The 23,764-nt window shown below is 34.9% G+C and overlaps 1 protein-coding gene across 1 annotated transcript in view; it reads left to right on the forward strand.

Annotated features, from left to right (window-relative positions):
• Positions 1-3,035: 3,035 nt before the first annotated feature.
• Positions 3,036-23,764, forward strand: part of LOC149797949 (uncharacterized) — a 39,840-nt gene continuing 19,111 nt past the window's right edge. Inside the window, exons 1-4 of the mRNA XM_089963020.1 lie at positions 3,036-3,083; positions 10,618-10,756; positions 13,571-13,727; positions 16,248-16,415. Of these exons, the coding sequence (XP_089819146.1) occupies positions 10,640-10,756; positions 13,571-13,727; positions 16,248-16,415 (442 nt within the window). The 5' untranslated portion in view covers positions 3,036-3,083; positions 10,618-10,639. The remainder of the gene's footprint in view (positions 3,084-10,617; positions 10,757-13,570; positions 13,728-16,247; positions 16,416-23,764) is intronic.

Here is a 23,764-nt window from a genome sequence, read left to right on the forward strand (position 1 = left end):
GATTAAATAAGTTATTTTCACTAAAGACATTTACATTTTTTAAAGTTTGAAAAGGGCAGTTTCTGAAAGAAAATCAGTATGAACAGATTTATAATAAGGACACGCTCATGATAAAGTAGAAATCTAAAATATTCACATTAAGCCGCGAATAATGAAACTCGTATTATGTGCATCATGTGTAAATACATGTGTGGCATGCTTGCCTCTGATTTCCTGTGCGGATAATATGGATAAGTATTGGAACCTTCTCAGCATTGCTCTGGTAATATCCCAATGAATAATGTTGCTTGCTACACCAATGATGAAAATCTCCTTAAAAGGTTAGAAATAATATATAAATTTGGATGCATACATATATGTTAGTCACACAGCTATCCAGATGTATATGCATATATGCTAGAAAACATACATACATACATATATACATACATACATACACACGCATACATACATACATACATACATACACACATACATACATACATACATACAGAAACACGGTGGGACAAAAAGACAGAAAATACTGACATATTAAACCTTCTTTTAGGAAATCACACTTTCAATCATGTTGGAGCCCTCCTGCAAATCTGCGCCTGGTTCAGATAACGTAAATTCTGTCAACTACGTAGAGACTCTAATATCTCTTATGAGATCTATACTGAAGCAGGAATAAACTTATGTTTGTGGAACTCATTGAAATGATCGCCAGGCACACCTTATAAATGAAAGAGGGCCCAAAGATTTTCTGAAAATTTATACACTTCCGACAACCTATGTGCAACTTTCCACGTTTTCGCTGATGATTTCGAAGCGTACCAAACAATCAACGACTACAGTGATTATCTGCTCCTACAGACAGATCTTGAAACATATCACATGGAATTGTACATGGCAAATGGACTTGAACATCAAGAATTGTACAAGAAATGTACCTTAATGTAGAACCTAGCGATAACTTGAAGTTCAAGCTAGGAAACAGCAACATCACAAACAAAGCTTCGAGTGTACTGGGATTACTGCAATGTAATTAAGAAATTGTGCTTCCAAAATAGAAGAAAAGGTAAACTTCACCTTAGTAAAATCAAAGCTAGAATATGCATCCACCATCCGGAATCTTCTACATAAGGGACTGACCACTTACTTTTCGAACCGGGGAGGGGGATATGGGAATATTTTAAAAAGAGAAAGTACTGCATCCATTATATTAGTTGAACGAGGTAAACGAACGATTTTTTAAACATCCCCCTCTCCACTTTCGAAATTTAGATGAGATGTCTCATATGTTAATTAGGAACAGAGGAGAACCAAGTATTATGCCCTGGAGAACGCAAGATGTCACGGAAATGAAGTGGTACAATTCAGTACGACCTGTTGTTTCTGGCCTTGTAGGAATGAATTAATCCATCTCTCTGTCTCCTATAACTATAAAATGACACCTTGAAAATCTCTGTTGTAAAATTCTGTCAAATAATATCATTTCGACTTTAATGGTTTGGTCAAAGTTGCTGGCAGTACCATTAATGGTCAAAAGGAACTGTATTTCGCAGGACATTTGACTCTAACTGCATACTAGATTTCATGGAGGCTACCTCGTTTGTCTTGGTGGTCCATTATATGAACTCTATGGATCATTTTTCCTTTTGGCGATTTACCTTCTAAAACTGTTTTCTCTGATAGAAATGTGAATCTTGTGACAGGTTCATATTGGAAGTCACAATTTACTTTGGATCTTATGTGTAACTTCCGTAGTAATAGCAGGTGTTTTTTCCTTCGCAGTTTCTGTCGATTTGCCATTTGATTGTTAAAGTTCCAACCCTCATGGTGTCTTGTTTCCAAGTTTTACATATTTCCAACAATTCTTTGAGTTACTATCTAATTATGGATCCAGTAGATTATCTAGAAAGCCGTGATATGATGCATGTAGTTTACGACTTGTTATATGGCAAAGATAATGAAATTTGTTCCTATCTTCCTAAGAGTGGTTCTTATCCCTTTTCTAATGGGTGTTCTTCTTTGTTAAATTTTTTTATATATAGTGTTATCCAATGGTATATCTGGATTACTCTTTTTAATTTTCTTTTTGGGAATATAGTTTTACATGCTTGAAAGATAACACCCGTGAAACGTATTCCAGATAGCACGTGTTGCTTTCTTCTCATGATACTATATTACATATTTGTCTTTGTAAAAATTGCATCCTTTTCGGAATAATTTATACATTAGTTTACTTTCTGTGTTACTAGGTAGATTCTCAGGATCAAGATAACTCTCATCAGAATGAGATTCAGTCCCAATAGCACATGCTGGAGATTATGTTATAAAGTCTGCCAGTTTGTTCTTCATACACTGAACACTGATCACAGGGTAGCCGATGTTTCTTGATTACCGGAAGAGTTATTACTTATTGGGCCTGACTTTATAGATGTATTGTTGGATTAAGTTCTGAAGTTGTATAAGGAAGTTAGTTAGATTCAGGGAGTATGTCATCAGAATCCGGCCTTAGGGAAAGTCGGTTGCATTGGGTCTCGCCGCGCTTTCAACTACCCCCCACCCCCACCCCACCCCCAAAGAAATAATTAAAAATGAATTTTTTCTTTCTTTTAAAAAGTTTACAAATTTAAGGCCGGACCTATATAATATTGACATTTGATAAGTGTTCGCTATCGAATTTGATAGCTTGAATGTTTGGAAGGTGCTCTGCAGTTACTTCCATGATGTGTAGACTTGTTGCTACAGGTATGGTCAAAGCTGATTGAGGCACTTGGAGATGAATAAAATAAGAAGCGAATAATGATTTACAAAGTGCATATCATCTATGTCCACGTTGGCAGGCTACATATTGAAGAAAACAATTATTGTGCAAGATACAAACGGACTGGGTATTAACGTTAGTACATGTACTTTTTATGTCAAAAGTCACAAAGTCGCACTGTAACTGACGATGGTCTTCTCACAAATACCATATAGGTATATAACCAATCAAGATACCCGTATGGTCCTTAGTTTCAGTAGTTTGGTGTGATTAAATCCACTTGCAGCGAACCAGTCTAGCGAAGAAAAGAGAAAAACTGTTGTCACTTCAGGTTTCACATATTTTCTCACTTACAGCTAAGACTATATAACATTGAACTTAACGATTACATAAAAGTATGTATTGGCTTAAAATTGTATGCGAAAGCTCCATAATAACATGGGAAATTTATTTATCACTTATATTTTGGATGACTGCACTAGAAATCGTTCTGTGACACCTATTTTCGAGGTTTGTGCTAATATACAGTATAGACAAAATATGTTTAAATTGTTTATTTAGTGGGATCTGAGCATTTTTTTAGACCGACACGCCTTTGACTGTAATCTGCGGAGCGATTTACCAAAAGCATTTTAAAAAAATACAAATTCCATACAATAGATCCAAAGTAGGGTGTACACGTAGTCCTACCTGTAAGACCCGACGCTGATATTTATGTTGTGGGCGTCAGGGTCTTACAGCCTAACTAATGGCGCTGTGTAGTGTGTTTTTGATGTCAACTAACATCGTTACGATGTAAAATTTTCAGGAATATTTCACACAACTGACAACTAAAATAATGACGCTTTTCTACAAAGTAAAGTTAATTTGTTTTAGTCAGACTTTACTTACTATGATGCCTTTTCTCTAATAAATTCAAATTCTCACAAAAGACATGGACCCGTTTTCAAGTTTCTTTGGCCTACTTTTCATTGGGCTGGAAAGCAATGAAAGCCGAGAATGCCGAAATTGGATAAAGTCGAAAAATTACTTTTTAACGAAACGAATAAAAAATATTTTATGTCTATTTCAACTGTGAGCAACGTTTCGTTTCGTTCAAGAAACATATCCTAAATATCAACCTACTTAAACTTACTTCGGCATACCTCGACTACCGTCGCATTGCAACAAATTCAAATGTATGTCAACGGAACGTGAAAATGCATCCATTTGCTAGTGTCATATTTTCATTCCACCAGGATAAAGACAGCACAGTAAGTATATTAATTACACATAAATTAGTGGAAAAATGTCGATATAGGCTACCAAATGTGTGAGATGTTCCTGAAACTTTGATTACTCATTCCGATGTCAACGACATCGGAACACACTATACAAGGCCGTTATTTGGACAGTAAGACATAGCACCTCAACAAAATCAAAATGTGCTATGTCTTACATGTAGGACTAGGTGTACACGTAGTCCAACAATGTAAGACACATCACCCGATATTTTTGTTCTGGAGGGTGATGGGTCTTACTGCCTAAATAACGGCGCTGTGTAGCGTGTTTTGATGTCGACTAATAGTATAACAAAAGTCAGATTTTCAGAAATATCACACACAACTGGCAACCAATATGCTTTTCTACAAAGGAAAGTTACAATGTTTTTGTCAGACTTTACTTGCCCTGATGTCTTTTCTCTAATAAAGTCAAATTCTTACAAAAGAAATGGACCTGTTTTCAAGTTTCGTTGGCCTACATTTCAGTTTGCTGGAAAGCGATGAAAGCTGGGAATGCCGAAATCGGTTTAAGTTGAAATATTATTCTTTAGCAAAAAAAATAAAAATATATAATGCCTATTGGAACTGTAAAGGAACATTTCGTTTCATTCAAGAAACATATCTTCCACATGAACCTACTTAAACATACTTCAGCATACCTTGACTACCGTCACATTGCAATAAATTCAAATGTATGACAATGGAACATGAAAATGCGTGCATTTGCTAGTATCATATTTTCATTCTGCCAGGTTAAAGACAGCACAGTAAGTATATTAATTATACATAAATTAGTGGAAGAGTGTCGATATATGTTGCCAAGTGTATGAGATATTCCTGAAACTTTGACTACTTGTTCCAATGTCAACGACATAGGAACACACTATACAAGGCTGTTATTTCAATAGTAAGACATAGCACTAAAACAAAACCACAACCGCTCTGGTGGACTAGTGATTAGATTGTCCACCTCGGATGCAGGAGGTCGTGGGTTCGATCCCCGGCCGAGTCATACCAAAGACTTACAGAAATGGTACTAACAGCTGCGTCGCTTGGCACTCAGCATCAAGAGGTTAATGTTAGGACTGGTTGGCCTGGTGTCAGGATAATGTGACTGGGTGGGACATCATGCTATATGTCTGCGGCATGATGCCCCAGAGCTAGACATCACTATAAACTGCCACATTGCAGACATCGTAGCAATATGACTGAAAAATTGTTAAAGCTTCTAGGTTGATACTTGCATGAACGCCATAAAAAATGTATTTTTCAGTGGTCAGAGTGAATAAGTCTGGGTGTAGTTTGCAAGTCAGATTGGTCAGAAGAGGTGATTTGTCGTCAGTTAGTCAGAGTTGCATTTGGAAAAGTTAACAAAAAAACTATGTAAAATATACTTGTATTATTGAGTGGAAAATGTTGAATAAATTAACAAGTTATAATTTCTTTTAAGTTGCTTTTAAGTACCCTATTGTTAAGTCAGGGCTCAAGCTGGACTCAAATATTTGAGCCTAAATTAGTACCTCTTCAACCAGAATAGGGTGAAGTTGGCAAATGTAGTGATGATAAGTTGTGTTGAAAGTTCAAAATATTCAGTTTAAGTGTACGTTTTGTATAATTTCATGCCATATTATTAAACTGATGATGAAATATGTGTAAAACGTTTTAAAATATGAAAACTTTTATTTATTTTGCTTCACCACACTTTTAATATAACATAAAATTGCAATCTCAAAAAAGAACATGCAGGTGAAACTTGGCAACATTCTCCATATCAGTAGTCCTCATTTTATGTCTGCATGCAACGCCATAGCAATAATCCTCATTTCATGTCTAGATGCATCTCCATAATAATAGTCTTCATTTCGTTTGTCTACATGCATCTCCATAGCAGTAATCCTCATTTCATATGTCTGCATGGATCTCCCTAGCAATAGTTCTCATTTCATATGTCTACATGCAGTGTTGTACCAAGGATGACAAGGGCAGATAACTCTTTTCCCGACCCTTCAGATTCAGGGGACACACAAGATATTGATGGGACAATGGAAAATTGTTGTACATAATGCACTAGCAGTGCTTAGAAAAATGAGAGATATTTATAAGCTTTAATAGTTTTGCTACCTTAATTTCACTGACTGCACTGTACTTATGTATTTTCCATCAACACATATTATTGCAGTAAACAGTTTATCATATGCTTTAAATAAGTTATGAAAACAAGGATGTTTGATTATGAGGCTCAACTGAAATGAGCTGCACCATGGAATTCTCCATTTTAGATCTTGCTCTTATTTAATTCTGGTATTCCATTATTAATACCATTCTGTTATGTAATAAACACCCATGCTTTCTTAATTGCTTTTCATTTCAAATTAATAAATCATTAGTTAAATGACAAACTATGTTCTTGTATTTACATAAATATAGCATCTTTGGTGATAATTGAGATCTCAGAATAAATTTATAATCTTGCTTGCTGTTGGAATGACTTTAGCCACAAAAATGAGTTATACTACAACCATCAAAGAGTTGACGCTGTAGTGTGGCTAACTACCACATACCTTGAATGTTTTTAAATGGATACTCATTGCCATCATACGGTTTTTTTCACCTACAGCAACCTTGGCCATTAGTAGCACCAACAGACACTACTGGATACTAACTAAAGAAACATTGTAGGGTATTGTTTGTTTTTTTTAAAATTCCTAATGGAAACAAAAATCACCCAGGATAGCACATAGCATGAAAATTTGGGGCACATTTGAACACAAATTCTAAAATGCCTGTGCCCAATGTGCAATTCTGTATTATGGTGAAATATTGGATTAAATGATTAATTTCTTTAGGATTGAACCTGGATATGTCTACTGAGTCTTGATTTGTTTTAAATTGGGTTGCAAAATTAATTTGTTCACTTCTTTTTCAAGGATCATGTGAAAATTTTGGGTTACATTTTGTAGATAGCAACTATAACTTTCTCGTATCTTTCATATGATCATCAAATTAGCACCAAAATTGACCACAGAAGACTTCCTTCTGTATTTCTACCTTCCCCTTTGAAGGGAAATTTTTTAAAAAGCAATGTTTAGCTCTGATTACTAATCAATTGTTTTGAAATAAAACAGGGATGGGGTGGGAGTAATATTAATATCAATGCAAGGCAATGTGAACTTTGGCTTTTGCGCCATTTTAGGTGGATAAAACAGCGCTAAGATGACTATTTCTTCCAAATGACCCTTTAAGTATTTGTATTCAACAACATATTTGTGTTGTCGAAAGCCATCAGAAGTAGTCAGCTCTCCATATTCAGTATGACATATTTTATCTTTCCAGACTGACCATATTTTTGCGGGGTTGGGAGGGGAGGGACCTGGAATTTTCTTTTGAGCTGGAATATTTGTTTTCTTTTTCACCTCAAGATAATTTTACTTTTTTAACTAATATAATGGACATAATAGTTGTTTTAAACTATTGGTCATGGAAATGAAGAGCTTATGGTATGGTCTGTTTGGTCCTGAATAAAAATTCTATTTCATTTAAGGCCTTATGTACATTTTGACTTTTAATTATGACCAGCTCTTTCTTTTATGTACCTAGACATTTTAGTTTAAATACTTGTGTCTCTTTTAAAGTGCTTTGCTTGATCACATTTTAAATTCTGTTCTGTGTAATTTATCTATGTAATTATGTACCAGTATTATTTTGTGTTTGTATGTCTTGTAAATCATATTTGTTTTAATGTCTGAATGTTTTATGTAATGTTGGTAGAAGGCTAATTAGAGTTTAATGTTTTGTAACATGCTGACTCTGAATAAATCTGATCTTAACTGATCGATAGCACAAGTTTAAAAAAATCATGGGCATTTTTCTATCTTCCAGTTGTTATGTAGATGGTAAAAAGATTTGGAATTTTCTGCTTTATTTCATGCTCAAAATTTATCATACTTTGAAAAAATTGCATTTTAAAATTTGATGTCTTAACCAGAGCTTGTTCAGATCAAAATATAATGACACTAATTTCATGTTGTATGCTTGGACTGAGAAGGAATAGGATACTGGACATGTCTGAGAGGACTGATATTTGGCCAATCATGAGAGGACTGATATTTGGCCAATCATGAGAGGACTGATATTTGGCCAGTTATGAGATGCTCAGATTGGACACTGGGAGTGTTTGATAAGAAACCCATCATCACACTTGATAAGTAATTGTTTAATTGAAATGCATACATGGGTGTGGACCTGATATTATACCCAAGATGTGAAGTGTGAAACAGCCTTAGAGCTTTTGTAAACTGTACAGTATAACCTCTTTCATGAAACTCCTCTCTACCCCAACAGCATAAATGGGACTCTTCCAGAGTCAGTGTCCAACTAAAGTACATATAGCCTAACAATTACAACTGACTTAAAAATGTATCTGAAGGAGACAAATGAGATATATGATATATTCAAGTTAACTTTCAAAAGGGTGGGGTTGAGTGCAATGGCGAATGTTAGGCAGAACTCAGATTTTCCTGACCTATATACCACTATGTAGGCCAATTCTGTGCATTAGGTAATTCTGCACAATGATACATCATTTCTGTAAACATTGGATCACATGTTATTTTAGGCCAAAAATCTATTCTTTATCAAGTAAGAATGATCCTAGTTTAATTAAGAAAGGTGATAGTCATAAAGTATACAAAAATATCCCACATTTTGACTCGAAATGCATATGAAAATGTGATTTCTAAATTTCAGCATGAAGACCCACTCCATGACCTTGAACCTGTAACCCAGAAAATCATATTTATTATGTATGTTTTAGAATCATACAAATAAATACATTATTTAAAAGAAGGAAATGTTTACCCTAAAAAAATTCTGCATCTTAATCCAAGTTTCCGATTTTGAAGAAGTTGTCCAACATGTACAAAATCTTCTGCTACCCAGCATGTCAACTTGCTGCTAGAATGGATTCTCAAGAAATTCCCAGGCATATAGTCTAAATATGAATTTTGTTGTAATTTTTCCCACAAAACAAGACATTGTAAATGCATTACATCCTATTCATTGTTGTTTCTCATCCACATAATAGCTTATTTTTTATAAAATGTTGAACTTTACTAATTTTTTTACAAGATCGGTTTAGTTTGCTTAATATCTTTTGCCATTTATTGGTATTGTTACGTATCATTTTGTAAAACTAGCTATAAACCTGACCTAATTACTTGACTGAACTGCTGACAGAAACAGTCCAAAATAATGTATTTCATTTCCATAGCCCGATTAATAAACGTTACATCTTTTCAAAGCTGTGTGCAGAATAGGCCGACATGAGTCATGAAAACATGGGGTGGTATCCCATGCATCCAAAATTAATATGTTTTTGAACAGAATATTCTGGTGACAATTGCCTATTTTCAGATGTTTAGCATTGCAGTATTTTATTTTCGTCAATCAGCCGAATTTGGTATGTGTTTTGCTTCAGTATTGGAGACGGAAACCTTATGTGTGCAGAAATGTTGGACAACATTGTACACATAAATGACAGGCCCCGAGTGGCTGAGTGGTCTAAAGCGCTCTCCATTACGGATCACTGCTATCTTACCTCTGTCTTTGTGGGTTCCAGTCTCGGATTCAGCCAATGTGGGAATGTGAGACAGCTTGCCAATAGCTTCTCATGGCTCAGTTGTTCTTTCCGGGGGTTTTCCCGGGTTCTTCCTCCACCATTAATACTGGCCGCCATGTATAGCCTATCATGTGCTGAAAAATGGTATTAAACCCTACAACAACAACAATGCATAAATGAGAAATATCTTAAACATATCATGTTGGCCTTGATATTAATACTTGTTCAATACTTCTGGCAGAGTGAAAGCATGTGTTGAAATAGGCATGTAAAGTGCATTCAGAGTGGATTGGCCATAACACATTTATGCTGGTGTAGGTTGCAGTAGAGTGTAGTTAAATGATGTGTTAGTAAAATATTCTGACACTGTCTGTACTCCTCTCAAAAGGTGTAAAATGCACTCAGCTCCACAAACATGAATGGAATATCCCAGGCCAATTTATTAAATTGCTGTAGATCCTTTCAGATCTTACAACCAGAGATAACATTACGTGTCATAAAATCATATTCTAACACTACAAAGCACTATTTATAAAAGGGACCTGAGTCCACCAGCAACACATGAATATCACATTGTGGTGGGGTATAAACCAGTGTACAACAGTGTATGGAGGCATAAATCAGTACCAGGCAGTTACACAGGCATGAAGTGGGAACTGTTCAGTACAGTTATCAAAACCACTGAGCAACAAATATACTTCAAGACTGCATTTCCAAAGCTTCAGAAACCACTTATTCCCTATAATAACCAATAGATTAAATAAATTAGTCTTCTAGAAATGGCTCCAGTTCCAGTTTTCAGATAAAGTGAAAAACTGCTCATAAACTTTCCAGACTTTGCCAGTGCATTGATTACACAGCAAAATGATTATACAATAATTTTCTAAGAATATTAACGATAAAAATTTTATTTGATATGTATTTATTGTATATTTGCCATCTGATTAATTAATTTGTATTTAATATTTCAGTTATTGATATTTCAGATGCACCAACTGTTACTTGTTGATGAACCATTCTTCATGTGAAATGTCCAGCTTCGAAAGTCTTTTGAAGGATGCTAAGAGATCTCCAGAATTTAATTCTTTGATAAAACTGATCATAAAATATGAAATTTATTCACTAGTAAGTTTGATTCCATTTCTTTACGTATAAGTTATAGACCAAAAGAGCTTATGGAATGGTCTGCTGTCCATTGTCTGTCATGTGTCTGTCTGTTAGCATAAGTTGTTTATTGCTACTCCTCCTAAACTGCTTGAAAGATTTGCAATTAAACATTACACACATGTTCATCCAGTGGTCTAGTTGGTCCTTTATTGAGACAGTACTTTCTAACACATCCAATATGGCCATCAGTGGGAATCTTGAAAATCTTGTTATCGCTGCTCCTCCTAAAGTTATGGTCATATGTCAATGCAGGGTTTTTATTAAAAGACCTTATGGTGTTTAGTCCTGAATGAAATATGGCTACCATTATAGTCATCTTTGAAGGCTTATTATTGCTGCTAGTCCTGAGTGGATGGTTATATCTGCATCAGGTTTTCACTAAAACACTTTTTATGTCTAGTTTGTCCTGCATGTTGATCTAAGGTCCAGTATTGCCACCGCAGCAGTCATCTTGAAATTTTGTTGTTGCTACTCCTCCTACAGGGATGATGTCTAGTTGGTCGTAAATAAAAATGGTGCCAATCTGAAGTCCAATGTAGCTACCAGCATGAAAATCTTATCGCAACTTCTTCTGAACAGAAATTGATATTGACATGGGGTTTTCACCAAAAACTTCTTATGATGTCCAATTGGTCTTAAAGGAATATGGTGTTGATCTGATGTTCAACATGGCCACCACATAGTTGCCATCTTGAAAATCTTGTTATCGCTATTCCTCCTAAATGGAAGGATGAATCAAGATGAGGTTTTTTTCAACTTTTTGTGATATCTACCTTTTCTCAAATAAAAATGGGGCTGATCTAACGTCCAGTATTGCCACCACAGCAGTAATCTAGAGAATCTTTTATCACTGTTCCTCATGAATTGAAAGTCATATTGTCATTGGGTTTTCAGAAAAAGGCCTCTTACTGGGTACTAAGTGAAAATGGTGTCTAATCTGGTTGCCAACTTGAAGATCTTGTTATCACTAATTCAGAATGAATGGTCAAATCATGGAGTTTTCACCAAAAGACTTCTTATAAAATGTTTTGTTGATCATAAATTAAAATGGTGCTAATCTGATATCCAGTATGTGACCATCTTGAAAATTTTGTTCCAGCTGCACTTCTTAACACAATAAGCCCTAGCGACGAGTTAACATGGCAGGAGGTAGTAGCATACTGCCAAGCTCTGTAGCGTCATGGTCATGCATGATACATTAAAGTGGTGGTATTATAGAAAGGTAGATAGATGTAGCTCTACATTGATACCAAATAATCTGGAGTTTCTAGTTGCACTACAAAATAAAGAGGGAAAAACCTCATTTTTTGGACCCGATTTTTTTTCTACCCAAAATTTGACCATAGTCAGAATCCAATTTTATGTCTGGATTTTAGACTTTTTGGTCTCAGATCTAAGGCAGACCGATATGAACTGCAAACAGACCGATGAACCTTTGCAAAAAGTAGGATAAGATGGGCATTTGGAATAAAGAGTGGTGTCAGTACCAATATAATGGCTCCGTTTAGTCAAAAAAAAGAAAAAGAACTCCAACTTTTACCCTTCTGCTTATGCACAAGCCAAATAGCCAATGAAAAATGATGTTTCTAACGCAACTAGGTAGTATTTTATTGAATGATCACCAGGGATTTGGTGTTTTATGATCTATTCAGAAATAGCTTTCAAAATGTATTTCCTACTCGAATTTCAGGTGAAAACAACAAAAACTTTCAGTCATTACGAAATTGTGGTTTCATCAAAAAAGTTTGTATGGTGTCCACTTTGTCCTGAATAAAAATGACTAACCCTCAATAAGGCACCATGGTGGCTATCTTGAAAATATTGGTATCTCTACTCCCAAATGGATGGCTATATCAAATTGGGGTTTTCACCAATAGGCTTCTTATGATACCTACTTGGTCCTGAATGAAATTTTTACCAATTATATGTCAAAAATGGCTGCCATAACTGCTGTGAAAATCTTGTTGTCACTATTTCCCCTGAATGGGTGTTCCTTTGTTGTCAATATTTCCCCTGAATGGATGTTCCTTTTGACATGGGGTAAGAGTGAAAGATTTTTAATGTCAAATTTGTCCTAAATGAAAATTGTACCAATCTGACATCCATTATATCCTCCATAGTAGCTAATTTGAAAATCTTGTTAATGCTGAAGAGTATCAGAGGTGGTTTCAGCATGCAGCAGTAAAGAGGAGAAATGTTCTTATCTTAAATTCCTGAAAATTCTTTTTACCCAATAGTGTCAGTCTCTCCAAAGGGCTCATGTACTAATTTCATTTACTTATGCATTTAATTTGTTTCAACTTAAAATAAGTTTTACTTTAAACTTTTTATCTTCATAATGGAGACAGCTTTTTATAGATGATGTAGCTTCATTCCTTAATCTCTGGTGATAAAGAAAATATTGCATTTATAATAACAATTTTATTCAACATGCATAAAACTACTTTAACATATTTTGAATATAGTCAGAAGTGCTACTTACTTTTCATCCTATTTTGTAGCATTAATTTGAAGAAAACTGTAAATGCCAGATTATAATTTTGTCAAAATATGAAGTTGGCCATGAAATAAAATGCAAAATTGGATAACAGTTATGGTGTACTCCCACTAAAAATGAGTTGAAAGTTTCTATTAAAAAAAAGTTGTGTGTGAGTTTGAAATGAAATTGAAATCACTAACAGCAGAAATCTTGATGCAGTCTGAGACAATTAATTGTTTGTGGTTTGTTACTATTATCTGATACTTTTGTAATAAATTTTACATTTTTTGTAGCTCAAGAAACTCTCAGAGAATGGAGAGGAATCTGTTATTATCACAGCTAGTGCAACAGACGGTTCATCTAGCCAGCTTGGGTCAGAGATAGGAGAAGGTTTCCTTCAAAAGGCTAATTTGGAACAGCTAAAAGAACAGTTTATTTTCTTTTGTAAAGGTTAGAAAACAATTAATTGTTTAAAAAGACTATTAGCATTAACTTTTCTGTAAAGTTTTCTCTCACTCCAACAGATAGAGTTCTTGAAAAACCATTTATGATGTTGTGAAGGGCATTGTGCACAGGCACATAAAACAAGGGAGACATTTCATCTATCCCCTGCTGCCTTTGAGGGATTTCTCCTTTACCTTGCTGTTGTCAAGGGATTCCTTTCCCCTATGCCCTGCTGCACTAAGAACATTAATTTCCTTCTGACATGCAATCCCCAAGGGATTTCATCTATGCACTACTGCCCTCAAGGGAAACATTTAATCTGTTCCCTATAGCAGTTAAGGGACACATTTCCTCTGTGCTCCTCTGCCTACCCTCTACACCATCTACTTTACTCTGTGATCCTGTCTACATCTTTATCTAAGTCAAGCACTGTGTTCTTCTCTATTAATTCCATTTTTATTGTACAAATTAAACTAATATACTGTTGAAACTAAATGATCCATTGATGATATATAGTGTATTTAACTATATTATAATCCCAAACTATGAGTTTACTAATTTTTATTATTAGGAATGTTCATGGATTTTCAACAGAGAAAATTTAATTGATTCTTAATGCCTTGTATTTTCAAGAATGAATCAGCAATCCTAAATTCATTGGTTGAAGCAGCCATGAAAAATAATTCACAGCATCTTTCGGTCAGTATAAGATGACCGTTCTTCATAATTGTCAACTACATAAGAGGGCTTTTGGAATCACTCTTTAAGATAATTCTTTGTCAGCATTAGTTATATTCCTACCATCATGTAATTATCATACACCCATTTGAAGTTGGGCATGTTATGTTATGTCACTGTCCATCTGTCTGTCTGTGCATCCATGTATTATCATTTGCTTGTCCAGTCCATAACATTGCAGAGCGTGGAGAAATTTGGTTCATACTTTACAGATGTATGTATCATGCTATACCGTTCATATAACTTGTTCATAGGTCCAGGTCAAGATGAGAGAAAATATAGATATCATAACTAAACAGTTGTTCCACACCATAGTTGTGTCTCTAGTTCAGAGGTCCCAGTCACATTGAGAGAAATTATAGATATCATGACTAGACAGATTGTTCCATACTATAGTTGTGTCTCTAGTTCATGCTGTACCATTCATTTATCTCATTAATAGGTCCAGGTCACTATGAGAGAAAATATAGATATCATTCCTAAACAGTTTGTTCCATACCATAGTTGTATCCGTAGTTCAAAGGTCCCAGTCACATTCAGAGAAAATATAGATATCATGCCAGTCATAGTACTAGAAGTTAACAGTCACTGCCCACTACAGGACTGAAAAAGGGGAATATGTAATCGAGTGACATGCTATTGTATGTTGGCAGTCATGGCCCTTACCAAAAAGATCAAAGTAAACATAGGGCAGTATTAAAGTCTTTGACCAGTTTCTTTCCTAACAGTGGAGATGTTATGGTGGAACATTATCATGATATTCAGCCTGAGTGGACTGTGTGTTATAAATCCTAGATTAAATGCCAAGAAAATCCAGTAGGAACATGTAACTTTGTAACCAAGCCAAATATTTGTAACTAAAGAAAAGATGTCAAGGTCAGAGTGATGGAAATTGTAACACTGTGACTTATTTCTGTGTGAGCTTTCTGTGTCAGGTTTCAACTAACAGGACACATTAGATGAAACTTTATCGGGATTTACCTGATAACTACACAGTGTGATACATACATGATAACTGCACAGTGTGATACATACATGATAACTGCACGGTGTGATACATACATGATAACTACACAGTGTGATACATACAGGATAACTACACAGTGTGATACATGCATGATAACTACAGTGTGATACATGATAACTACACAGTGTGATACATACAGGATAACTACACAGTGTGATACATACATGATAACTACACAGTGTGATACATGCATGATAATTACACAGTGTGATACATGATAACTACACAGTGTGATACAGGATAACTACACAGTGTGATACATGATAACTACACAGTGTGATACATACAGGATAACTACACAGTGTGATACATGATAACTACACTGTGATACATGCATGATAACTACACTGTGATACATGATAACTACACAGTGTGATACATACAGGATAACTACACAGTGTGATACATACACGATCATGTTCCTAGCTCAGAGTTCAAATGATCTCAAAGGAAGTGTCACAAGACAGGTGTATAATGTGCAGATTGTGGTACTGTTGTTACATGGCAATTATTTATACTGTGATGTTCAATAGCAAAACAAACAGTTGAAATTATTCATTTTCGACAGTGACAGAAGTAGCATGTATCAGAAACATATTTACCATTCAAATAGTGATTGCATTGTTGCCATTGTCTAATCATTGTCTAATCTTGATTCATGGCCAGGTACCTGTAAGATGAGGTTAAATTACTGTTGACTTGTCAGGTTTGTGTATACTTACTTGGCATTATTGATGAACATTGATTAATCATTGTTGCAGATGCCATTGCACAGACTCCTAGCTTCCAGGTTGATACTGGTGCACATAATAGGAGTGACAAGTCAAAAGATTTCCAACCTGATTCTGGTACAGATGTGCTGACCCAGACAATCATAAAGGAGGAACTTTTGGCAGATGTACAGGAGGTGGAGGAAACGAACTTAAAAGGTTGTTCACATTAGTGGAAAGTGAGACACAGTCACTTTTCTGCTGATAAAAGTAGAAATGGTGATGTCATCAGTATTACATTTTTTTTGTAATGCTATTCATTTGCATATATTTGCTAAACACCCAAGTTAGATTCTCCTCATACATGGCATGAATCAGTGTGAAACTAAGACAGTTCATTCTTTAGTATGTTCACTATACCTTTTTACCTTGTGGTGATGGTCCCATTCAGAGAAAATTTGCATTAAGTTTGTAGTGATAGTTGTTTGGTCTGCTAATATTTCCTAAATGCCTTTATAGATTCTCATCAGACAATCCATTATATGACTATTTTGCTTGGCCATATGGCATTAATGGTTGTAGAGGTGGTTGGAGTTGAACTTTGAACAGGTTATAATGATTTATGGTAAACAGTAAAAAGAAAAATATTCAGTTGACTAAATGCATCTTGTACTTAAAGTAATCTCTTTTATGAATAATGCAGATTTGTTGGATATGAGTTTCATCCAGTTTCTACATTTTGTGCCACCATCTTATTCTTTGTACATGATAATATTTCTAATAACCAGCTGACTTGAGGCAACTTACATCATTTATTTTTCATGAGAGTTATAATCTCCTTTTTATTTGATTGTTAGCTTGTCACTCACTAGCTTATTTTTCTTTTACTTCTGGAACACTGTTGATTCTAATGAAGAAATAAAGTTGTCCTATTTGGAATTCCTTGAATATTACCCTGAGATAGCTATACACAGGTTTGGCTATACAACTGAGTATTCAACACCTTAAGTTTTAGAATAAAATATTTATGGTCAGTGGTTATCAAGTCAAATTAATGCTGCCATTTTAGTTCATCTTGCCACATAGGACATCCCATGCAAGGTGTAATAGGCTGGTACTAATCTTCATCAGTACAGTTTTAAAAGGAGCCAGTAATGGATTCCAGATAAAAGTCTATCTTTGTGACACATGGGTCCCAGCTATGCATTTGCCAGACATTTTCAGCCCCTTGGAATATCACTGAAATGTAAATAAGGTGTTTCTTGAACTTCATAGGATCATTGATACACTAATTGTAAGAGGGTACAAATCAAAGTCATGTATTATTGGGGGTCATCTCAAAATCATTGTGAAAGTGAAAATTGCTCATATGCATTAAAATGAACTTCTGTGCCAAAAAAGCAATTATAGTCACCTTTTTGCTAAGTTTGAGTCCTGGATTTTGATTGTTACCATTCGCTTCTTCATCAATAGTGTATGGCAATGACTGTTTACACCTCTGTTTCTTTGTACTAATAAAAATATCACACAGCAGTTGCACTGTCCTAGATACTACATTTGGATAAAAAAATAAATCAATTGAAAAGCAAGATAAAATACTCAAATATGTATGTTTTAATAGCATTTGTAAGTTATTGTTGAGTGTATCACTGCCAGTTTTGAAGAATAATCCACAGATTAGCCAAAGGTAAGAATATCACAGTTGTCTACATGTGCAGTTTTAACGATATCAGGCAGACCTACTCCCAAATCTTTTTTATGATGTTAACTCCATTCTAATATCATACATGCATCTGAACTAGAACATCAAATCAGTAGATTTCACAATTTTGGACTGTATATTGCCTTTGATGTCAGTAGCATTTTTAAGGGAGGATTCTAAAGAAAACAATTGCATTTTTGGCCATAATATGTATTCTTTTCATATTATCTTAAAACAGGAAGTTTTAAACATAAATCGAATTCTGCTGGCTAATGATACAATAATAATTAGGTGTCAGAGTATTAACTGTTAAATAAAAAAAGGAAAAGTTGTATGTCTCATAGTTCACTGCAAAGATTTTATATAAAGTCAGCAATCATTTTTTGTTTCCTTCACTTTACTGCCTTGTGACCACTGATACATTCATATTCACCTGCAGCTCTGATTTCCAAACACTGATAAATGTATTGTTTCTTAGCCAGTACTGTTTAGAATTATGAGAGAGTACACATTTTGGCCTTTTGATTTACCAAAAAAAATATTAGCTGCCCCTACATATTCCACTTAAAACATCATGAAAAAAAAACCAATTAATAAAAATTTAAAAAATAAAAATACTTGGACAGTTCTTTGTCAAAATCATATTTTGGGTTGGTCTTCTTTTAATGTCACTTCTCCCAAAGGTTAGTCAGTTTTAATGTTTCCCAGTTCTTCATGGACCACCAGCAGTCCCATTATTACTTATAACACCTGAATGAATATTGCACCATTGGCCTTAAACTATAAAAAAATAAGAATAGTAAGCTAATCAATTTACAGCTTGTTGTGTTCACATGTGTGTATCTATTTTTAATTGGATTACTTATCATACATCATTGCACTAGTAGAACAGTTCCAGTCACCATTAGATTAGTTCTGGTTGATTTCTGTAATGTGTGAATAGAATATATAAAAATACCATTTCCCTTCCCTTCTCCCCCAAGTTTTAATAATCTTTTTTCAGTGGCTGAGATTTTACTTTTGATATAATGGATATTATTAGGTGATTGTAGTGAGAGATTTTTGTATTGGCTAAAACATCACATTGCACTTTAATGATGCCAATGCATACTTCTTTGAGGCATTGTGTTTGAAATGAAATTTTAATTTTTCTGAAACCAGTTAAATTGTACAATTTGGCACACAGTCATGTAATAAAACAAGTCCAGACCTGTGTTGAGGTGAATATGAAGATTTATGAACAAAGAGACCCCTGATACTGACCTCTGCTTTGTATCAAACGTTATGACGCTTCCTGGTTTATAAACATATTTACCTGATCAACAGGGGCCCCGAGTGGCTGAGTGGTCTAAAGCGCTCACTGTTCCAGATCACTGCCATCTCACCTCTGTCTGCGTAGGTTCGAGTCCAAGGCTCGGCTAGCGTGGGTACGTGGGAAAGCCTGCCAGTAGCTTCTCGTGGGTCGGTGCTTCTTCCCTGGGTTTTGCAGGGTTCTTCCTCCACCAGTTATACTGGCCGCCATGTATAGCCTATCTTGTGCTGAAAAATGGCGTTAAACCCTAAAACAACAACAACAACCTGATGAACAGTCAGTGATAGTGTTCTATTTAATACACTGATTTTTCTTTGCTATAAAAGGCATGTGTATATTCCTGTTGGTGCTAGCCATATTAGCCATTCACAGCTAATACTCCCAGGTGGCTATACAATTTGATTAAATAATTTTGTTTTGGATACAGTTTTTTCTTTCCTTTTCAGCTGTAGAGAAGAAAGAGACAGTTGTTGTGATTACCAACAAAACATGTTATTTATGTAATTTTTACTTCTGCAAGCTTTTTTATTGGGAATGTATTTGATGGACTTCATTATTGTATTCTTTGGTACAAGTTGTAGCATGTAGCTGTGCAGTGAAAACCAGTAAGCAGTCATTTAACCTTGCACACAATAATGTCTATGTCAACATGGTGTAAGGTGCTCACCTTTGCAGATGACTGATATCTGACCTCCATCCATGTGGGTTCGAATTTCAGGGCTCAGCCAGTGTGTGTATGTAAGAAAACTTGCCATTAGCTTCCTGTGGGTTGATGGTTCTTCATCAGCTAGATAATATGGCTGCCACGTATAACCTTTCAAGTACTATAAACTGTCATTAAACCCACAAAACCACCACAACCTCTTTCAGCCTGGTCAAATAATAATAATTCTCTTTAAAATTAGTGACAAGTTATCTCCCCTTATGTTCTATACACTGCTGAATATTACTAAAATCACATGCTATGATCCTCATGATTGACATGCATGCATGCAAAAAAATGTAAATTTAATGTTAAACATCTGACAAGCTATATCATGAATGACAGTTTTTGAAAAATTGTGAATAAATGTGAAATATTTATCCAAACAGAAGTAACAGAACAACAACAGTAGCACTCAAAGATAACTGTTGTCCATAATCAAGAGACATTTTCTTAAAGGTATCATGAAAGCTGTTTTTTTTTAAATATGCCCAACATAAGGTTAAGTATATTATGTTGTCTCTCCGTCCGTCTGTTTGTAAACAATATCGTTTCTGCACAATAAAATCCAGAATTTACAGTCACCCAGCTTTTTGGGTGGCTCATACATGGAGTAAAGAAGAAAATGGGACTCAAAAGCTCAGAAGGCAAGGTCAGTCTGAATGAAGAAAGAGTTCTTCATCATCTATGATTGCCACACTTTTGGGATGGCTTGTACTTGCTATATGGAAGAACCCTGTGGATTTTGGAGTCAAATGATCAGAGTCACTGCAACTAGAAGAATGAAAATGCTTTCAGCACAACATAGTTCTACTTGACATACCTCTACCAAACATTGCAGCTTCCTTGCACTTCGAGTAAGAAATAAGGCTAATGATTTTGAGAGAATAACGGTACATGGTCAAGATCACTGACTGAATAAAGAGAAAATGGTTTCCATGCAGTAACATTAGTCCTATATATCAGACCTATTTTGTTGATGGCTTGAACTTGAATAAGGAAGAAGTCTATCGATCTGGGAGTACAAAAGACAAAGGTCAAGGTCAATCTGACAGAAGGACTAGAAGTGGTTTCTGCACAGAAACTTAAATTATATAAATAAAGGAATATTAAACATGAGGCAGGTCATTCATGCACTCTTCTTTGACATAGTATGGAAGTAAATTCCAGATAATAGCACCATGATGCTTATGGCAGGATTTGAATTGTTCAGTATTTGGTTTGGAGATTGTTTAATTTTCATGTGTAATTGACTGTAAAGAGTACATGTTATGGTTTTTCTTTGGTCAATTATGTAGGCATAACCCTGCACAGTAAATTTATTTTTTAAAAATGTACAGCCTTTAGGACATCTATTGATTTAGAATTTTCTGCCATTTTAATTATCTGAAAAAAATTGTAGATTGTGTTGCAAGTGGAGCATTTGGTATGCTGCAGGTGGTACATTTTGCCCATTACGTATCCACTATATAGTAATGCTGTAGAACAAATTCTCCAAATAGTCTATCCTTGCAGGTTACTGATAAAATACCTCATGAAATTAACTACAGGCAATGATAATGTCAAAACATGGTTATTTTGAACAACTAATTAATATTCCGTTTCCTTTGGAAGTATAACTTGTATACGATGTCTGCGAGCATGGAAATTTCCGAACAAATTTGCCATGTTTTAAAGTTAGTTAGGGGTACTTTTATATGAAGCATTTTTATTAAAACTGGTGCAGTATTATACTTCACTAATTCACCTGCTATATCAATGAAAAATATTTGCAAATGAAAATCTAATACATAGTCCATAATACCAAAGCTGCCATGATATCATGCTGTGTGACATGATAATTATGACTTTCTTTTTCTCTCATACACCCAGACATGGATATGTATATATAAATGTGATTTTCAGTACATCTTATGAAAAGGGAGACAGCGAGACCTTCCTTGATCTGTAAAGTCGTTAATCATATAGCTTCAGTCTAAATGCTCATGGAAAATTATCACTATATGGCAGTTTATAAGATAATTGTCATAGAGGCAATTAAAGGCTAAAAGCAGTGAGACATAAACAACCATCATTTGACAGATTACTTTATTGACTGACAGTAGCAAAATGATATCATGTTTGCTATTCCTCTCAACACTGCTGTGGGACAGCCCATTAAGTTATTGACTGTTTTATGATCAGCAGCATCACTTCTGTGAGACAGCCCATTAACTTATTGACTGTTTCATGATCAGCAGCATCACTTCTGTGGGACAGCCCATTAAGTTATTGACTGTTTTATGATCAGCAGCATCACTTCTGTGGGACAGCCCATTAGGTTATTGACTGTTTCATGATCAGCAGCAACACTGCTGTGGGACAGCCCATTAGGTTATTGACTGTTTCACTGCATTAAAGCTTGATATTACTCCATACATAAAAAAAGGTGAATTATTTTCAGAAGTTGGAATGGTAAAGCCAGGAGCACTGTGGAAGTGTAATTATTTTTTAAATGCAAAATGCTGAAACATACCAGTGATTCAAGAAAAGATAAACCATCTGTGAAGCAAGCAAAGCCAAGCAAAACTAAATTTTAAAATTCCTGGTTGATTGCATGGATTTGTGGAGTACAGCAACAGGGGGTACCACTTCATATTTTGCACATGCTGCAAACACCAAATCAAAAGTAGTCATTCTGGAGTATTTGACATTTGTCGATATAATAACATCACTCTGCATCAAGGCAAATGGAGAAAGATCAGGCTCTTCAATGAACTGTTGAGAGCAGCACAGTCAGTAAACACAAGTGAACAATGTATCCCACTTTTAAGTGGACTTTATTAAACACAGAAACTTTGTGTACTTTTATTTTATTTTATTTAGTCTCCAAAATTCACAATACTATCAGGAAGGTTGGTATGAATGTAATACCTTGCAGAAAGTACATGTAAAGATAGAGCCAGTTGGCACTAGAATTTCTTTTGTTTATTTATAACTGATTGGTAATTGGAATTTCTCTATATATTTATAACTAAAATTGGCATTCATTTATGGGCTGAAATTAACTCGGCTGTCCTGTTGTCAAGGTTTATAGTTATCATTTGACTTTGGTCAAGTATTTTTTTCAGAAAAACTGGAATGATATGCCTGCTCAGCCATATAGACCTGCCAACCCTTACAATTTGACATGTGTACAGGGACAAGAATTTGGCTTTCTGCTATGTTGGCCAAGTTTGCAGTGAAAAGATAATGACATGTTAGATTATCTGTTTTACTAGAAAAGGCTACAATATGGGATTTTCGATTCCAGATTTGATTCTTGTTTAGCTTTTAATGATTATCCATTAATGATTTTAATTTTTTTTAATAATTTCATCTTTGATCTGAGAAAATTTTCTTTTCAAATTAATGATAGCTCGGGTCATTGCTAAATTATGCATTTATACTTGTTCCTTCTTTTTTGTAAAGAAATTTAGTTTCTTACTTCATTTTGTAGAGTCTTGAAATTACCCTAGTTGATAACAGCAGCCAAAACTTGCAAGTAGCAGAACAAGCTCTTTGTTTAGTTTAGTTTTTTCTAGTACCAACACAGCTTCTAGCCTCTTTCATAATATGCTATCAATTCACCAAAGGCTTTGAATAAAAGCTCAAACATTCCATAGTGCATGTTTTTCCTGCAGACATTAACATGAACAGCAAAATAATTTTGGATGGCATAGTTGATACTTTTCATTGCTAATTTTAAATACAGAAATGTAACCCAAATTTTTAGCATTATGAAAGTGCTTATTCGGTGGACAAACCAGGCCTCTTGAGATTGATTTTGCTTGTCAGATCTTAAAGAAAATTGTTATATTACTACCCACATC

This window comes from Sinohyriopsis cumingii, chromosome 6 (genome assembly GCF_028554795.1).
Source record: "Sinohyriopsis cumingii isolate HCF-2022 chromosome 6, ASM2855479v2, whole genome shotgun sequence".
Lineage (NCBI taxonomy): Eukaryota > Metazoa > Mollusca > Bivalvia > Unionida > Unionidae > Sinohyriopsis > Sinohyriopsis cumingii.